At 31.4% G+C, this 21,353-nt stretch overlaps 1 protein-coding gene across 8 annotated transcripts in view; it reads right to left on the reverse strand.

Moving 5' to 3' along the window:
* The window catches only part of LOC126735574 (disintegrin and metalloproteinase domain-containing protein 11), a 593,317-nt gene extending 572,212 nt beyond the window's left edge, over positions 1–21,105 (reverse strand). For all 8 annotated transcript variants that reach the window (XM_050439623.1, XM_050439613.1, XM_050439644.1 and 5 more), the window contains exon 1: positions 20,860–21,105. In XM_050439623.1, coding sequence (XP_050295580.1) covers positions 20,860–20,959 — 100 coding nt within the window. In that variant the 5' untranslated portion in view covers positions 20,960–21,105. The remainder of the gene's footprint in view (positions 1–20,859) is intronic.
* Between the last annotated feature and the right edge of the window lie 248 nt (positions 21,106–21,353).

A 21,353-nucleotide genomic window follows, 5' to 3' on the forward strand; every position in this document is an offset into this window, starting at 1 on the left:
AAAAATTGAGGTTATGGCAAAGATTTTTTATTTTTTTTATTTTTATGTCATTTGTGCTAAACAGCCTATGATGGACCCCTTGAAATTGTCTCATGATGGACCAGGGGTCTACCATTGGCAACAATATACAAATTTAATTATTCTATAGATATATTTTTTTCTATTTAGGTTTAAATATGGCATCCAAAAAAAGGTAACAGTGAGATGAGGATGACATGCAGTAGGCTATTTAGAATGTAAGAAATAGCAATATGGGCTTTAAGTTAGCAGCCAAAACCTTCAATGTACCGAAGACAACTTTAAGAAGACGTTTGGCTAAGCGGGACTATTCTAAAGGATATTTGGGAGGACGAAAAGCAATGTTCTCTAAAGCCATCGAAGAGAAGATTGCCGAACATATTAATGAAATGGAAAAACAATTTTTTGGACTAACTTCTAAAGATTTGCGACGGATGGTATTTGAAGTAGCCGAGAGGAATAATATAAAACATGATTTTAATCGGGAAACAAAAATGGCAGGTTGGAAGTGGGTGGATTCTGTTGTTTTAAGACGTAACCTACGAATATCTTTGCGATGCCCAGAAAGCACGTCATTGGCCAGAGCCCAGGCTTTTAACAAGCCAAATATTCAAGCCTATTTTCAAGCACTATTTTATACTCTAGAGCAGTTTAACTTTCTTCCGGAAAACATATATAATATGGATGAGTCAGGTTTGACCACAGTCCAAAAGAAATGTCAGAAAGTATACGCTGCAAAAGGTCGCAAGCAAGTTGGGGCACTCAGCAGTGCAGAGCGGGGGCAACACGTCACTGTAGTGTGCATCATAGGTACTTATATTCCACCTGCTCTTATTTATTCTCGTCAAAGAATGAATGATAAGCTTATGAATGGTGCTCCCGCTGGTAGCATAGCTTTTGTGCAAGAAAAAGGATAGATAAACACTGACATTTTTTGTAAATGGCTAAAGCACTTTGTAAGGTATTCAAAAGCATCTAATGAGAACAAGGTTCTTTTACTTTTAGATGGCCACAGTTGCCATAAAAGCCTTGTCTCTAGACAGTTTTCTAAAGAAAACGGGGTTGTAGTATTTTGTTTTCCGGCGCACTGTTCCCATCACGTTCAACCATTAGATGTCGGATTCTTTCGTCCTCTTTACACCTATTTTGACCAGGAAATCCAATTATGGCTGCGTCAAAATCCAGGAAAGGCAGTCACACAATATAAAATAGCAAGCCTTCTTAATCGAGCCTTTTTGAAGAGTGCTATTCCATCTAACTTTTAATCCCGATATTTTTGAAGATTGGGAGTTTTCACCAGCTTTAGCAACGGATAGGCAGATTCCATTGGAGGCTCAATCCAGTACCATTGAGTTAGACATTCAACATCAACCAAGTCCTTCTGGTCTTAACACCTCTTCATCTTCAGTTTTAAATGTGTCACTAAAAGAAATTTTACCTTTACCTCAAGCGGTACCTGGGGGCGTTGAAAAAATAAAATGCAAAACTCGTGCAAAAACTGGTCATTTAAATTCCACTCCAGAAATTCAAGAACTCAAAGAAAAAGTTATTGAAAAGGAAACGAAACTAAGAAAACAACAAGGTAGGGCAGTAAAACGGCAACTTGTCATTGAAAATGACAGTTCTGACAAAGATGAGTCTATCTTGGAGGAATTCCTTAAAAAAGGTAAAGAAGACACATATGATGCCAGTTACATTTACTGCAACGAGTTATTCTCTCACTCACGTAGCAAAGAAAAGTGGATTCGCTGTCAAGTGTGTAAATCGTGGTGCCACATTGAGTGTGCGAGTGTTAGTTACCGTTGCAAATCATTTATTTGTGAATTATGTACTTAATTTTTTGAGTTTATATGTATATTTTTGTACCCCGCAAATAATTTTTTTTTATTAAAGCTTAAAAAAGAAGTTATTAAGATAAAATAATATTTATTTACAACAGGGGCCAACATGGGCACATAATGTGCCATTGATGGACCCCTCATATTTTTTTTTAAAGGCGTTCATTATTAAAAAAAATATATATTAATAAAAAATTCACTCTTTTCCATATTTGACATCCAGTGATAGATTGATAAAAGTGTTAAAAAAAATGGAAACAACAAAACTACAGAAATGGTAACAATAATTTCTTAAGGAGTCCATCACAGGCACACTTCCCCTAATTATTTTGCTTCAATGTATCTCACTAAACACGCTATAATGAAATTTAGAGTTTAATCTTCTCCACTTTTCATGAGCTCGATTCTTTGGAAAATTTAATATTTTGTAATAGTTTTCCCACTAAAATAAAATGAACATTTTTATTAATTTATTTAAAAGGTTCAACAATATTTACTGCGTGGTTTACACTCCTGTAAAACTTACTTATACAGACTTGTATGTTTGCAAATTTAGACCAAAATGGTCTCATTTTTTAAAAATATAGATGCTAGCATTATTTTAGTCTATTAACTCATAACTAACTAAGTTTATTTACAGATAAAAGGCAAATATTAAATTGTATAGATTTATGATAATTTAATTAATTAATTTGATTCTATCGAACCAAAGGCAGCTGACATATTTGGACAAAACAATAAATAATTAGTTAAAATTTAATCAAGATATAAAATCAATTAATAATTGTCTTTTTTTAATAATTAATGGCCTGGTATGAACATCATGGTGATCGAATATTTTAACCATAATAAAATATACCTTTAGCTTGGCTTCTTTATGTTTTACATAATCATAATACATTGATTTTTGAGTAAAATTCTCTAAATACTATTTGAGAAAATATCTAGGCATGAAGAGATCTTAATGCCAGGAAATATATATTTAATGTAATTTTTTTAGTGATTTTTTTTTCATATGTATTTTTATAGTTCATTTAAAAAATATAATTAACAACGGATTAAACATAGACTTGCGAAATTCATACTACAGTTCCTTTAATATATTTATTAGAGTAATATTTTATTATTTTTGAAAATTTGGATGTTAAAAGTTTCAAATTTACCAACGTTAAATTCGCAAAATCGGTATACATAAAGGTTATATTATATCCTTTAAGCACTATAGACAATTTTTGAAGATCTTTGTTTAGGTCCCTGGCGGTGGGTTTTATTATCAGATCTGTATTTACTTTTTTTATATTCTTAGTAGTATGAGACAGGTTGAAGTTTTATCTATGTGATCTTCTGCTTAAAGTGCCAAGCTTATATCAGAAATAATAAAGAGGTAATTTCAATTTAACTAGATCATGTTATAAAGCTACTCGATAAAACTTCTATATTAAAGTTTAAACATTCAGTGACATGAACACGGTAGACGTGTAGTATAAGAGAATTGAAGTAAGCCGAACCCCTAAGCCCTAATAAGCTTAATTAGAAGCGAAGGCATCATTCGGTCTGATTGCTGAAACATACACAATAAAACCATTATCACATTAACACCAACTCTTAAGTAGTATCATGTGCGTCAAAACATTAGATAAAGGAAATGTGATTGGTATGCAAATTAGCTATTCCACAATACCCTATAGGGACTGCACCTGTAAAGGACTTGTTTTAATGGGTCTTTTTGTTTTGAGAATGATAGTGGGGTTTGAGGTAATGCAATTAGCCATTTTAAAAATAAAAATTTATTACAGATTAATTAAATTTTAATATCGTGCGTTTAGCGTAAGATAGAATCTCGCGCATCTCAGGATTTTTTTTATTAAACATTTAATATGGTAAAAATTTTAAATAAATAGAAAATATTTTTTTGCGTTCTGCAGCCGTAAGTGGATCTTAAAGAAGGTCGGACTAATTTTTATTGAGAAGTGAATACATAGATAAATAAATTTAATTTGACGACTCGTTACCTCCATCTGTTCGAATAGCATTTGGAAAATTGTTTTTGCTTAATAATTATGAATAAATATTTTACAACTACTTAAAATAGTATTAAAATATCTACTTTCTAAAATAATTTAAAGTGCTTGGTATTTTCTAAAAGGTTTTTCTAAGAAAACCACAACAATATTTAGCAATGAAAGAACGCTAATAAAGTACTATATTAATCGCATTAACGAAATAGAAAAAAGTAAAAGTTTAACATAATAAATTTTTTTAAAGTCAGTAAATAATTTGTACCTAAAGACATTTCTTTATGTAAATGTAAAATAATGAACTTATCTTTAAAAAGGAAATATTAATCCAAAATAAATTAGAAAAACATCTTAAGTAATAACCTGCCAGTAAAACCATTATTTTAATAATTATTATAATTGGCCGAAGTGCCAATCCATAATTTAAGGATGAGTATTAAGTCAAAATTGGAAAATTGACGGGTGTTCATAGTCCTGTAAGACAACTGATCTAGAGGAATAAAAACTTCAAACAAAGGTATCTGGCCCTCCAGATAAGTCGGTGGTCGGCGTTCATTGTTTAGCCTTCCACTTAAATAAATCACTGTTGTAAAAAAAAGTTATAAAACCTTAAAAAAATATTAAAAAAACTCGCTAGTATGTAACTACCCTTTGGTCAAAGTCAGTTAACTCACAGTACACAAACCGCACAGTACACTGTACAATATTTACTAAATGAATTAAAAATGAATATATGTTTTAGAGCGGTTTCTTACATATATTGTTGTATGAAATTTAAGAAAATTAAGTGGGATTAAATAAATTATTATTTCGGTAGATATGCAAATTAACTTATACTTTAAATTGTCAAGAAAGAACTTTAATCATTAGACAATAATTAATATGTACATATATTAACTGGATTCCCGAAACATAAAAAGGGTTTCGGCAACTGTTCTTGCCATCATCAGACTTGAGTTAACTTGACTAGACTTAACACATACACAAATTCTTAACACATTCAGAATTTGTGTATGTGTTGAGTAACTCAAGTCTGATGATGGCAAGAACACTTGCCGAAATGCATCACTCCTGAAATTAGAGGATTAGCATTTTATTTGTGAAGAAAAGACTTCCCCTACTAACTTTTCAATATTATATTGACTCCACTTCAGAATGGACTTTTTCCTTAATATTAAATAGTAAGACAAAATAAGATGTTATGAAGAAAAAACGTTTTCTTTGTTAGTTTTTCATTGTTCATAAATTATTTAATTTGGTAGTTTTTCTGTTTTGCACATTATTTTTAGCTTTTTTGTCAATACTTTATGCAATAATATATTGAACTGCTACTGGGAATAGCGTTCAAAGATTATATATATATTTCATCTCAAGTTTTAATTGTATTTCTGTTTATTCTATAGGGTGTTACTTAACTGTATATATAATAATCATAATTTCTGTTATATTAAAAAAATATCGGAAAAAAAAATTCACAAAATCAATCAAGACATACCTAATATAAAATAATGTAGTAAGTTCACTTAAATTATTCATTTATAAACTTATCTGGAGAGAATATATAGTTTTATCAATAAATTGAATTTACAACTTGAAAATAGAATAGGGAATCTTATGTGTAAAAAGTCTTATAACATGTAGAAACTATATTTTAATCTCGTAATAAATTAATTATTATGAAAAATTAAATTAATTAATGCATGCAATAATATAAGCGGATTTAGTACATTATTTTATATTAAACATCTGATAATTTTATTACAAAATATTTGTACCTGAAAAAGTGTGAAACTTTTATCGGTATTCAAAAACCATAAGGAATTTACATCATGGCTTGCTTATTAATAGTATAAGCTTACGTATAATTAGCATTGCCCAAAGCTTCGCTTACTAATATAGGGTTAGGGCTATTATAAAGCGAACGGGATGCTGATCCATGCTTTGTATCCTTTATACCAGCTACGTAATTAGTAGTGCCCACTGGTCTATAAAATGTAAATACGTCCAAGGGACATCCCTTCTATGACAAAAATAGTATTAGATATTTGCATTCAAGTTGCAGTCTCTTAACCACAATCCCACAATCAAACACAGTATGGCAGAAATAAACTATTTCAAAACTATTTAAAGATATTTTGGAGGTATGTAATACAAATTTAATAGTTTAATGCCAACTTAAGTAAGCCAGAATAGTTGTTTTAAAAATGGCCTATCTTACGTTCAATGGCTTACAAACATAGTTGGATATCGAATTGACAAGTCAAGAATATATTACTTAGAAAAAAGAAATATTTAAAATTCAGTGACGCATTAAAAGTAGACAAAAAACCATAAAAATTACCTCAAGCAATTGAACATTAATATTAACACTCGAAACAAAAGAAAACATTTTTCTAAAAATGTATGTACAGAAGAAAATAATATTTAATTTTCAAAGAGCTTTTGAAGTCCTTCTGGAGTATTTACTGCTATGCATATGGTATGCGTGATACACCAACTCTTTTAAATAGCCCCGCAGAAAAAAATCGCAAGACGTTAAATCTGGGGAGCGAAGAGGCCAAGAAATAAGTCCATTAGATGTTCATGAAGTTCTCGTCTAAAATGTGGTATGGAGCTCCATCATGTAGGAACCAATCATGGTATGGAAATGTTAAAGTAATTCAACTAAAAAAAAGTGGGCTGGTGTTGATGGTATACCGTGCTAGCCGATGTGATTTAGGCCCTTTTGGAGAATATAATAAATACTTCCTTTTTGAACGGAATTTTTCTGAAAAACCTGAAGATCAGCAAAATCATCCGAATATTTAAAAAAGGCAGTCGTTAGTATTGAAAATTACTGGCCCGTTTCAAATCTTTCTGTGTTTTTAAATAACATAGAAAGAGAAGGATTTCTATGATAAGTTGATCGTGTATTTAAAAATCATAACCTTTTTTCTGTAACTCAATATGCATTTATAGAGGAGTGTGTTATTCACAGCGTGGATCAAGGATTTTGCACCATTGGATTTTTTTACGATCTAAGTAAGGCTTTTGATATAGTGGACAGTCAAATTTTAAGATCTAAGGAAACTTTTGGAACTTTTCTTCCACACCTGGAATGGATTTCATCTTATGTATCAAAGAGACGAAAACTTGCCAAAATTAAAGGCTCGAATGATGACAATGTAAATTTTATTTTTAAAATCTCAAGTATTGACCACACAATATGAACTTCTCCAGGGGGATATATTATACCCTTGGGGGTACCTTTGCTACTTTTGATCTTTAGTAATAATTTATTTCAATGCTTAGATCTCTCCATTTCGTCACCTACGTCAATTTGCAGATGATACTTCATTTATTAAAAAAAAAATTAATTTTCAGAAGCTGTTGAAAGTGCAAATAGTACGTCGAACAATTTCTCATTGTAGTACCGAATCTATTACTTGTCTATAAAAAATCCGTAGCACTGCAATGCATAATAAACAGACAAAATGATTTGTTTTCACAAAGCATCCTAAATAGAACAGAACACAAAACAATAGAAATTGAATTTGACACAAAATCTTTTCTTAGTCATAGATGATCATTTAACATGGCATTTGCATATTGATGGTTTGGCAAAGAATTTGGCAACAGGGTGTTATGTGGTAAACAATATTCTTAAACAAGTTAGTAAAGAAGTGGTGGTGACATGCACGTATACAAAGCAAGCTGGCATACTGTATAATTATACAGAGTGATTTTCAATCTATGTACATAAACACGGGAAATGATAGCTGAAGATCAATAATGACTACTAATGAGACGTAAAATATTCTTGGTTTCGGAAATAATGCCAATCAATGCCATTAAAACGTGTCATTAAATCAGACAAATATTTTGTTGATTAGTAACTGACACTAAACAAGTCATGATATTTGGAATTTGTTATTTGGAATCTTTAGAAGTACCAAGTTTGTTATGGACTGTGATCATTCTCGATCGATATTTTCACACAAACAAAATAAAAGTTCGAAAAGTGTGGCACACAAGCACAAATGAAGAACTTGTCGACATGATTTTGGTCGAAGATATTACCCAAGACGTAGGGCTTTCTTACATGTTATTCATCGAGGTAGAGAAACTGGCTATTAGACCAAGACACATTCTAAATGTAGAGCAGGATATTTTAGAGGTTATCGAAGAACAACCTAAAGTTATTACTAGGACAATTATAGCTCGATTTGGAATATCGCAATCTACAAGTTGGCAATTTTTAAAGCACGAGTTGCTGTACCTGTTTCATGTTCAGAGACCACAAGCCCTACTTCCAAGAGATTTGCCGCTTTAAGTATACTTTTGTAAGAGGTTTTAGTTACGGATGAGGCAAATTTTATACGTAATGGAATTTTCAGTTGTCATAACACTCATTACTGATTTAGAAAATCCACATATTACAGGAGACCATACCTTCAACAACGGTTTTCTATAAATGTGTAGGCTGAAATTATGAACGGATATCTTAAGGGACCTTTTATTCAGGAAAATCGACTGGTGCTCGGTATTGTAGAATTTTTGCGCAACAATATACCAGTGCTCCTTGAAAATGTAAACCTCAACGTTAGGCAGAACATATGGTTTCCTCATGAAGGTGGTCGACCACATTTTTCACGATCAGTGCGACAACATTTAGATCGTGTGTTTCCCGGATGTTGGACAGGCCATGATGGTCCAGTTGGGTGACCCCCTCGCTCGCTTGACCTTAATCTATTAGACTTTTATTTGTGGGCCATATGAACATAATGATGTATTTAAACGAAGTTGATACTGAGCAATAGCTAGGGCACCGCATAAATGCTGCCGGTGACGCAATTCGCCTACAGCCTGGTTTGGCCCGGACGCATATTCGTAAATACCCGACGCGTTATGGACTCGAGATATTTCGGCTGCGCCCGAGCATCATTAGTTAAATACCTGACATATTATGATGACACGTCTGTTATTTATCTTTTGTGTTGTGTTTTGTCTTTTAATTTTTAATCATTTATTTGGCTTTCAAAGTCAAGGCTGTGAACAAGTAACACGTGTTTTCCGAAAGTAGATAGTACATAAAATAAAAAATGCGTGATTTAGGTGATCTACCAAAAAACTATGAGTATAACACAATAATTGAGGAAGGTATTCAATGTATTATGACCAAATTTAGGTCAAAAGAAGATGTCGAGGTAAGTAAAATTCTTGGTAAATAGCTAACTCGGGAATTTTCGTAACTGGCGTAATTAAGAAGATCAATTAGATAATAATTATAAAGCTTAATAAACAAAAGGGATAATATACTTCTCAAGGAGTGTATGGGTTTATAAGAAAACTGCTTTTTTTAAGCAAAAATTTTATGACAGTTGACGCCGTCAATATGTGGATGCGCGGAAGAGGACGAAGATAACGTAAAAAAACAGCTGAATAAAAGTAGGCAAATGATACATCAAAATACGTGGAATATCGGGTAGCATTAAAAAATTTATTAATATAGTGGGCGTCCGGTTTAAAAAAAAAACCTATTTTATTATAACTAAAGGACTATAATCCTGGCGTATCCCTTTCCCTCACAATATTGTCTGTTGTTTTTCCACTTAATATTATTTATAAAAGAATGATATTTAAAATAAATAAACAAAATAAAATAGACTCACTTTTCTCATCGCAAACAACGCTTGACAGCACTAAATGTGTTTGGCATCCTCCGAGCTATTTTCAAATACGGCCAGATGATTGGGTGAGAATTATGGTACATTCTGGCCAAAATTATGGAATTTTGTACAAAATTATGGTACAATCATACAATTCTGTCAGTACACAACCTTTTCCTATGTATGACGTCACGTCACAGTCGCGCCGTCGCCAAACTTAAAAAATGTGTTATATTTTGTTGATAATGGATTATGAATTTAATCAAATTTCCTATTCTGATCATTTCTTTTAATTAAAAGAACGATTTCTAGTAGAAATAAAATACTTTTTTAACAAAGATACTAATTTATTGAAAAATGAACAAAACATTGCGCTCAAAATCAAAATTAAAAATAGATAAACATTAACACAAATACATATACAAATTTGTATATTGGATAAATTGGTTTAACCAAACAAGAAAAACATAAAAATATTGCATAAAAACATTATTGAAATGTTAAGTATAATAAAAAATGGTACATTTCGCATTTTACTGCAAAATTGTTCATATCATATTAATATAAAAAATAATCATAGAAATTTATAAAACCCAAAAAAAAACAAAATTATGGTACAACTATGGTACATTTCTTATTATGGTATAAATTATGGAGCAAGCAAAAAATGTTGCAAAATTATGGTACAATTCCATAATTATGGTACGTCTGGCAACACTGATACGGCTCAAAACGTCTTACGTTGTATAGGAACTAGTAGTTGCTCGCGATGGTAGTCGTGGAGCACCAACCAAGAGATGGCGCTAAATAACGTTAATTTATAAAGAATAAATTAACATAATCCATGTAGGAAAATTTGGCTTGTAGCAGGGAGGGATCCAGGAGGAAGCCTAATATCTTAATACTTATACCTGATAAAGCGGCTCTTATGAATATATTTTATATTCTTATATTTTTAGATTATTTATGCCAACTAAAAATGACGTCACAAATTTGTGGAAGAAGAAATTTAAGGAAGACTTCGGTGACAGAACTGGACGTCCCATGTTATAAAAATTAGAAGAAACTTTAGCGAAACATAAAGAAAGCAATAATGTGCTTTACAAAATATCTCGATTGCATGAAGATTATGCTGTTGCTATCTGTACTCGATTGATGCAGCGCGCACTAAAACTAAAACATTAGATAGGTACAAATATGGTGTATTTTTTACACATTAAACTTACCACTGGGAGGTAGTGATACTAATAACTACACCGAGGTAATGTTTCGTTTGTTAAAGGATGTACTTCTGGAAAGAGCAAAAGCGTTTAATCTAGTACAACATCTAAAGCTGTTGCTACTAAATACTTACCTATATCTTCGAATAGTAAAATGAAAATTACGTGCACCAACAAGGAAACGCTCGAATTTTCTGTCCCAAGTGAAAGTTCAGAAAATACAATTTATTTAGTTGATATGCAAGCTTGTAAATGCACCTGTCCAGTAGGATTTAACGGGAAACACTGTAAGCACCAGGGGTTAGTCTTACAGCAGTATAATTTTCTTACAGCATTTAACACCTTGTCCAATGCCATGAAATACATATTATATGAAGTAGCTTCGGGAAAAACTGCCAACAAAAATATATGTTTAAATCACTGTTAATCACCACCGATGATACAGAAAAAGAAAATATACAAGCAGAGCCAGAAAATAATACACGAATCATGCAAGCTGTGGAACTTGGTAATATGGATACTCCAAAACACCTTAACAATGGACCAATTAGTATTGAAGACATAAAAAAGAGGGATCTAGAACATTGTGATACAATGCTAAAATATTTAGAAGAAGATCCAGAGAACTTTACTCCTGCTATTAATACATATTTGGAAAATATAAAAAAATACGTAGGTTCAAAAACTACTTTACTTAATGGTTTATTCACTGCTTTTAAGTGGAAAGGTATCCCAGCTAAAAACTTGTCCAAAAACAAATGTCGTCGTCGTGGTAAACGGATTACAGTTCAGCCGACTTCAGTAGCACGTCGCCGATGTGGAACTAAAAAAAATTGCTGTTGGTAGAACCTCAGGAGGCATAAAGAAAAGAAATACCAAGTCTCCACATTGTCTGAAAACATGTGTTGCAAAAAATATAGCTTTGGGAATCAATAAATCAAAAAAATTAATCTGTTTAAAATTGAGCCTAAAAAGTTTTGTTTATTCCGGGTGACCCAACTTTACCTAGGAATATTTAAAATTTTAATAAAAGTGAACAATTTTTGTTTTTTAAATTTTTTTAAAATTCTTCATTGATTTCGAAATAAATGAAATTACAAGTAGTTATAATACTTTTACTTACTACTAAAAAATACTTTTTTTAAATTTCTCTTCTAATTTTATTATACAGCAAATAACGCGTCAGTTACAAAAGTCTGATACGTCTGGTATATAATAAAGCTAGTTCGAGTGGATCACATCATTTTTTGGATTATACGTCGGGTATTTACGAATATGCGGCCCGGACATGTACGTCTTCATGGATTCGACGAGCTTAAGTCTGTATCAAAAATAATGGGAACAACTTCGAACAGTTGCTTTAATATTAGTTTAAATGAAAGACGTTAATAAATAAACGTGATTAAAATCACCCTGTATAGGGAAGTTCTTCTGAGGTTAACTGGGCTTTTAATTTTGCAAAACAAAGAATGCGCTGCCTGACTGACATATTATCCAATGGCATATCTTAGCCGCTCCGTTATTTAAAAAATATATAATGATGATGTTGTAATAGCAACGTCTAAAAACAAAATTAACAAACATATTTGGGACCGGATAATTTTTTAAAGGAAACCTTTCCGCATAGGTTAAATGCTGCATTTTGTAGGTACTCTTCATAGGTAAATATTATGACTATGATCAACTTTGAAAATCAGCCTTGCATATAAACATTTTGTTATTAAAAGTCTTTTATTAATTTTTCATCATAACAATTCTTAGCCCAAGCTTTAGTCTTAATATTTTATGATAAAGCCAGTTTATCATAAATTTTAAAAATTGAATCTTACTTGAAAATGAGATATTTTTTCCCTCAAGAAGGTTTATATTAATATACCGCCCAGAAACATCACACAATAACATAAATATCATGAAACCTAGCTTAAAGTTTAGGTATAATAAATAGAAACTTGAATGAAATAAATTCTTAGTAAACGCTATAATTCGGACGATTCATGTAAATTTATGAATTACAAATGTTAAAAAAAACTTTCTAAAATCAATAAGAATTCCTAACACAAAATGTGTAACTGTGTAACGATCAACGATATCAGGCGAAATACCAAAATGCAATTATTTTCATTTTCCCATTCCGACCTTCCATTTTCCAAACGATATTAACCTTTGCTCAAGGAGAATGATGGGCATACATACCTCCATTATTACTTCAATTTAAATTTATGTCTATGCGAAAATCCCGATCCAATTGTTAAAACCGCTGATTGAAGTGTCACAGTTCAAATGGGAATTTAACTTTTAGGGTTAACAGAAAATTTAAAATAGTGTTACAATTTTCATAGAACATAAAAAAATAGTAAAAAAATATTCGGTTCAGAATAGATATTATTTTGAAGTCACGTGGCCAGCCTTTCACTTGCAGAAATCGTTATAAAGATTACTGAAAATAGCGTGGAAATAGCTAGAAATGCTTGGAAATACCTAGAAGTATTTCGATATACGAGTAGCTGGAAATTTTTCCAGGCGATATATAATAGGACTAGATACTACTATTTTTTATTCGATTTTCTTATAGAATCAGATTATGTTGTAAAGATTGTAAGCTCGATGGTATGCGTGTCTGATATTTAAATAAAAATTCCAAAGATTTACTACATAATTTATTTTAGTGCTACATATTTTGACATATTTTATCTTATTTAAAAAGAAATACAATTGAATAGACTATTATACTCTAATAGTTTGGATGTAGCAGTAGAAAAATGTTTAAAATTTAAAAATATATGTATAATATGTGTGTGATATAATATGTGTGTTATATGTGTGTGAATAAGGTATTGATTTTAATTTTTAAATTTTTTAATAAGGTAAAATTATTAATTGTTAGGCTCTGATACTAGTTTTATGACTGTTTGATAGTTATTAAAAATATATTAATGACAAAGATATTTAAGATTAGTAAATCTACTTGGGGTTCATTAGTCAACCTGGATAGCATTTTTTGCCTGTGTTCAGGCATTTCCTAAACCAACATATTAATGAGACACTAATTTTAAGCTTATTCGGCTTATAGATCAATATCTGGTAAGAACTTTGTCGAATGCCTTAAACAGTCTATGCAAATAGAATTAGAACCTATATAAGAATGGGAAAATAAAAATTACCTTCCTGGGGAGAACCAAAGTGATTTATAATTTATATACTATATTACCATATATGATAAAACTCGATAAGACGACTAAAGGACAATATAGTGTGATTGTTCCTCTTTTTTTGGATAATTAATATTTTACTTAATCGGATTAAAAATCGTGGTACTCATATTGTTATGATTATGTAAATACGTTTTTTGTTCGTAGTTTGTAGTTTAAGTTGATTAGTAGGGTCTATTTATGTTTCTACTTACTACTGTTTAGATAATATTATCATCTATAGTGTCTAGTTTCTAAATAGTTCATCTTGTTTGAGGACCCCGTTTGAGATGAATTCGCTAGTGAAAAGTCAGCAATATGAAAAGATAATTTTAACAAAATAGCAAAAAGCAAAAATTACAAGCGTAACCGATTTTCTTATAAAAAATACATATATTTCAACGTATTACAACGTTTCGAAATTAAAAAGTTTTTAAGTTTGAATTTTAATTCCATGTCTATTCTATCAATTTAATTTTTTTCTACAAACACACAGTCAAAAAGATACAAAGTTTTTCTACTTTAGAAATACTTGGTTAATTATAGTATAGTGAGTAGTAGAAAATATAAAAAGAATACTTGAAAGAATCGATTAAGCTAAATTTAATATGACCTAAATTCTGAAGAAAGGCTGGAAAAGGATGGTATTTATTTAAAAAAAATCTAAATTATCAGAAAAGTAATTTTTTTGTTGAACATTTCACTTGTTAAGTAGTTTATTATTCATTTTCTCGAAAAGCGACTAGAAAGAAAGCTTGGTCGAAGACTTTTTTTACTTTAAGCTTTCGTGTCGAGTAATGAAATGAATTTGAATTTTCATTGTATATATGAGATCCCAAAAAACATTTTCCCTACTATTGAAATAATGATCAAATGCTAACAATTACTCAGTAACCTTCACCTTATTATTTAATTTTATTTATTAAGTTTGCTCAGTACGAGACCCTTAAAAATAGGAGGGAAATAAAACTTGTCATAAATATCAACTAAAAGGAAAAACAGAGATGAATTCTACTGCAGATCATAAAAAGTAACAATAAAATTACATCTTACATTAATATATTTAATGATATTTGATAATACGGTGATAATTTTTATCATCTAAGCTATTAAAGAGCTGCAATTATTTGAGCAGCTATTCAACATAAAGGGGTAGACCCTTCTGAAACAAGTTTTATAGAACTCAAACTGGATTAAGTTCACAAAAGCGAAAAGACGAAAGGAGATCTTTGAGATTTGCTTACAAACTTTCGAGCAAACTTTCTGGATTTATTTGTTTCAGTATTCAATGTGATCTGGATTTAGCAGCTGGTTCAATCGTATCAAATAGAGGCAACCATATTTTACGAGTGTAAGAGAAATCTAAGCGCGAGAGAGAAACCAATGAAACCATTTATATTTTTGTGAAATCAATTTTAATTTAATATGCCAAGTATCATATAGGCAAAGCTGAAAATTGCTAATTTGACTTAATCCAGTGATAGGGTCTTTACAGACTTTTTCAAATAAATTTATCTAGTATTCTGCAAGAGGAAAAAGACGTTTACTATGAACAAATTATAATATGTAAGTATGTAGTTTTAAGGTATCGGATAAAAGTAAAGAAAGTTCTAGAAATTCGGTTTTACTTAAATATGCCGATGAAATATATTATCAAAATCACCAAAATATTAAAGATTTTATTTCGGTAAAGTTATAATCTATATAACGAAAGCCAAAGATTTTATTTAAAAAAACACAATACGCTAGGGACAGACGTAGATAAACTAAATTTTTTTACTAAATATTTCAATATGATACTTATTTCTAAAATAATAAAATTATTAGAGTATCCGTTATTGGCAATAACCTGACGACATCGGTTCCAAAAGTTTCATAATGGTTTCTTCCCCAATAAAATTGCAGGATTTTTTGTAAAAATTGTATTAGATCATTTTTAGTGCTGATATATCCAAGTCAATAGTAAGTTATCCGCAACAAAAGGAAGCATTATATTTTTTTGAATATTTAAATATACTGGATCGATTTGTGTAATACCCTTAATAACATGTAATAGAGAATTGAGAATCCACCACCATGCTTAGTAGGTTTTGTATATTATGGATTAAATCTTTTACCTTCTGGGCGATGTACCCATGATATTGCATTAGGCCCAAATAAATTAAATTTACTTTCATTAGTAGGACTTTTTTCAGTCGTTGGTTATTTAATAAAAATCTTTCTTCGCAAAATTGAGTCGGGCCTTTTGGTTCTTCCTGCTTATTAGTGGATTTTTAGCGGCTCGTATACTATATACTAATAATTACTGCTTCCCTTAGATGTCTTGAAACTAATATTACCACCAGGTAATTCACTTAAAAATTTATTTGCTGATTTGTGGGTATCAGACTGCCCAAATTTATTTATGATAATTTCAATTTTTTTAATTGTTTTTCTCGGGCGGTCACTTTTATAATGCTCTTTAACAAATTTCGTGGTTTATATTTACAAATTGTCTTACTTATAACAGATTTATGCAAACTAACCATTTTGATAATATCGACTTGGGGTACACCACTCTTGTGTGCATCCACTATCATTGTACGAAGATCTTCCAACAAATATTTTCCGTGAGGCATATATTCACTAAAAAACTAATAACAGATATGACGTAAAGCGAAATATTTATTTATTTTTTTATATTTATTATTGTTTTATTTAAAAAATATACAAACATGTGTACAATCCTATCTCTATGTCTGAGTTTTTTACAAATTTTTTTCATGCACCTATGTGTTTACCTGTATGTGCAGAAGTTTATTATACATCATTCCTAATAATAAATTATAACACAAGTAAAATAATGTATTCCAGTAGCCTTAACTTAGTAACAATATTGATTATTAATAACAAAATATATATCCAATGATCATTGAGATAGTTTTACATTAATAATCCCCAAAAAATACCCATTTGATCTTAAACAATCTGACAACGCATCACAATAAATTACAAAGATTTTAACAGATTATTCATGTTGTTTGAAATGAAAATTTTGACCTATTTAATATATTGATAATAATTTTTTAGTTCTCTTTTACTATGAGGTAGCAAATTATATATTTTTGGTGCAAACCTTCTATAAGGGACAATCAACATATTATTATAATTATTCCTGATAGAATACTCATTTTTATATTTTTTTATAACAAATTTTTGTTGTCTTACAGTTTTTATGTATTGTACTAGAAGTTTTAAAAAACTTATTATAAGCCAACTCTGCGTCCTGAGCTACTATTACACGTTTCCAGGTTTCATTTTCCAGTGATTTAAAAAATTGATCATCATTATATGAGATATAGTTTTGAAGTTCTTCAAATGTTGGTGTTTGTTGGTTTTCATCTATGTGAAGCCATATGTCCAAATAAAGGGGAAAGTGGTATGTTAATTCAGTTTCCAGTACAATACCATTATACTTAAATAGTTAGTCCTAAACCTGTTTTCTATAAAAAAAATGGTCTATACAGGTTTGAGTGTCTGATGTTATTCTAGTAAATCATTTAATATAAGGTTCAAATCCTAAGGAGGACAATACTGATGAATATCTATTAACAGAGGGATTCGTTGGTTTGAGAATATCAAAATTTATGTCTCCTAGAAAAACAAATTATCATTACTGTTATTCATGTTTGATAAATATATCTCAACGTCAGTCAAGAACAAGTCATCATTTGATGCTGGAAACCTATAATATAACATAATCGCAAAATTTACCCTATTTAAAACAAAAGTAGTACTACTAATGCATACATTACTAAGGGTAAAGTAGTACTTAAGACACTAAAATTAATATGGCTATTAAAAAAAAGCTAAATTTATTAACTCTTATGTGAGTTTCATTATTTATATCCAACTTAAAATATTTAAAAATACTCATACTATAAATAAACAATATTTTTAGGAAATAGTAAATTAAATATTAAAGGTCTTTACAATATAAGAACTTTTAAAAAGTGTCTCTATTTTGTCCGATAGTGTACATGCTTTTTAAGATTTATCCAAACCCTTCGTAATATAGTTCGGTTTTTTGCATATTTATCTATTTCCAAGATAAAAACAGATTTCCTTAGAAACTCCCAGGAGAAAACTCTCCCAGACCTTCCTGGATTTATGAGTTAATAGACAGGATGTATTTTTAGGCAGTTAGATTTTAATAGGGAGTGGCCTCTGAAAGTATTGCCTTTCTATTACTAGGATCACCACAATCTCTGTAATATACTTTGTATAAAAAGACGTTTCTTTCAGTTCAAATTTCAGCTTGACAAAGCAAAACCATTTTATTTTATCGTAAGGCTTAATCCAAATATAACGTAATATGTCAGTATCATATGCTAAGCTAAAATTTCTCAATTTTACTTAGAAGGATGAGTGAATTGGATGCATATGACTATTAAGAAGAAAAGTTTTTTTTAGTTAACTGGTATTACTGTTACGCCACTGTACAACGTCATCATAGTAGCGACAAGGAACGACTGTATCGTTTGTTTTAAAACCGGAGACAATCACGTACTTAATAAATATTCCTGGACTGCTAATGCATATGGCTACGATACCCAAAAATGATCACTGTCTGGTGGCCGCCATTTTTATAGTGGTTGTGTCCTTTTGATGTTGGGCACTCTGAACATTTTCATTGTTGCCAACAAAAAATACTGTGTTTGACGTGTGTGTATAGCGGATTGCCTAGTTTTTGGCGATTTGTAAACGACACTTGGGTATATCGTCTGCAACAGGCGATGTAGCTTTCTCCTTATTTAATTCGTGAATAATGTATAACCATCCTTATTTAAATGTCACTGTTTCTCAAAACCCAATTATAGTGAATTATCTGTTTGTGTTATTTATGATAGAATAATATAAGAGTTAGAAACGTATCATCCATTTTTCTCTAAGAGACCAAACGAAAACAAAACAAAGGTAAGAACACAAAGTCACGGTCTCATCAAATCCATATAATTTTTTAAAAGCTACCCGTGTTTCGCTCCTATCGGAGCATCATCAGGCCTAGACCTACACAGATCACATTACAACTAACAACCGTTGTTAGTGACCGTGACTTTGTGTTCTTACCTTTGTTTTGTTATATATAGAGTGGTTTATTTTTACTATATAAACCCCTGCTAATTACAAACCCTCATAAAATCATCTATGTTTTGATTATTTTGATTTTTATAGATGGTTGTACCTATTAATGTGGAAACACTGTACATAGAAGGAAAGTAAAAGTCGTAATATTCCATAAAGCCATTCAATATAAAATCCCTATAATTATGCCAAAGCAAAATTTTGAAGGCTTGTCTGTGTCTGTTCATTTGCTGTGTTACTCGGGTAGTTCACCTAGATTATTTTTAAATACGTTAAAATGCTTTATAACTCGCAGAGGCCAATGTAAAGTAATTTGCTCAGAGTATGGGTCGAACTTTAAAGGCGCGAGCAACGAAATGCAGGATTTTTTAAAAATGTTAGGGTAATGATTTAAAATATAAGGTTGAGAATCATCTTAAGACTATATTACATGGAGCTTTATACCTCCAAGATCCGCGAATTTTGGTGGTCTTTGAGAGGCCAGTATAGCCCGAGCAAAATATCATTTGGTGCGTATAATTGGTAATGCTTTATTAACTTTAGTAGAGAGTTAAGTACTGTTTTTACTCAAATGAAGGCATTCCCGGCCACTAAATGCGTTGTCCAATGATCTTTCATTATTAACCCATGGATATTTTTTGGTGGGTGAATCACTTGTGGCAGTACCGGAGTTTGATGAACATTTCGTCCAATCTAACAGACTGAATTAATATCGATATATGAAAAAAAACGTGCTACTAAACTATTTTGCGACAGATAGCAAAAAAAATGTTTAAGTGATTTAATTAAACGAACAGAATGGTAAATTTCTAATGGAAGTACTGTTCAAATAGGTGACTAATAAAGTTGATTGAGGAAAACTTGCCTCCTTTAGAGTGGGTTTTGGGGCGAATAGAGGAGCTATATTTTGGGGAAGACGATATAGTTCCAGTTGTTCTTGTTAAAACTCAACTTGGTAGTTTGAAGAGAGCAGTGGCTAAAATATGTGTTTTGTTACTGAAATAACTAATAATTATGGGAGTTTTAAATAATTTTTAAGTCCAAAATAATAATTACCCAGATGTGAAGTTATGTGAAACGTCTAATTTGATTCTGAAAAGAATATTTTAATCCTTTTAAGCTTAACGGTCTAGGGCTTATATATAGTTAGCCTTAGTGTATTTAATCTAAAGAGTAGTTACTGTTTTAAATGAAAGATAGTACTTTCAAGGGGGGCGGTATGTTACGCCAGTATACAACGTTTTAATGTTAGCGACAATGAACGACTACTTCGAATGACAGTTTTAAAGAAGTAGGCGGTCGATTCCATTGACTGTTATGTGTATCTGTATTATGACGAAATATTGAAAGTCTTATTATTTACTTATTGTAGCAATTTTGAACATTTAAGTAAAATAATAACCAGTGGATTCTCTAATTCTCAACCCAAATTTATTCCCAAATTTATTGATACCTGAACTAAATCAACCTGATTGAAAAAGTGGTTGAAGTATTCATGGAAGCGCGCATCAAAAGGTAAAATAAGTGTACCAATTAGAAACTGCGCAAACACGTTACAAAGTTTGTGCGCACCAAAAATGAACGTTTTTCGTACACTGTTAACTGTTAAAATATTCATGTAAGTAGATAAGTAGTACAGTAATCCGGCTTAAATTGTGAAGACAGCATCCTCCCCCCAAACATTTCACATAAATGTTATTAGCTTTAAAAAAAGGAAGGTATGAAAACGCCGGTTCCGTAGTACCTATCGGATCGAGAGGAAGTTAGTACCAAGTAATGAAAGCACGTTTTCAGCGTGTACTCACCTCTTTTATTCTGACGCGAGCTCCCCTGTTCAGAGTCGGCATGGGCGCGTTTGGCTACCACCAGCAGTCCAAAACAGTAAAACCACCACCACCGAGACATAGTTTACAGGTGTAGGCGGCCCTAGGGGGTCGCGGAACAGCTACCCTGCATACCAATCACTTCTCACACTCCGCGTGTTTCCGCGCGCACTGCTGATCGTCTCTATTAAAGGGCGACGCGACGCACCCTTCACCTGGTCTGACTCGCAGGAAACTTCATCGCGGAATGTGCGCTGGCAACGGTGGTGAGGCGGATGCTTGCGCCGACGCCCCGGCCTGCGCGTCCGCAAGCCCGGATAGCGACGGCTGCAGCAGCGGTCTGCTCCGTTGATGATGCTGGATGCTGGATATGGGGATGCAAGGATCTGCTGCAGCACCCCACAATGAGGTTAAGTTCGATGACATAATTTGAGGAGCATCGTATGCGAATAAATGTTGTTCTTTTGCACCCCTTA

This window comes from Anthonomus grandis, chromosome 1 (assembly GCF_022605725.1).
Source record: "Anthonomus grandis grandis chromosome 1, icAntGran1.3, whole genome shotgun sequence".
Taxonomy (NCBI): Eukaryota; Metazoa; Arthropoda; class Insecta; order Coleoptera; family Curculionidae; genus Anthonomus; species Anthonomus grandis.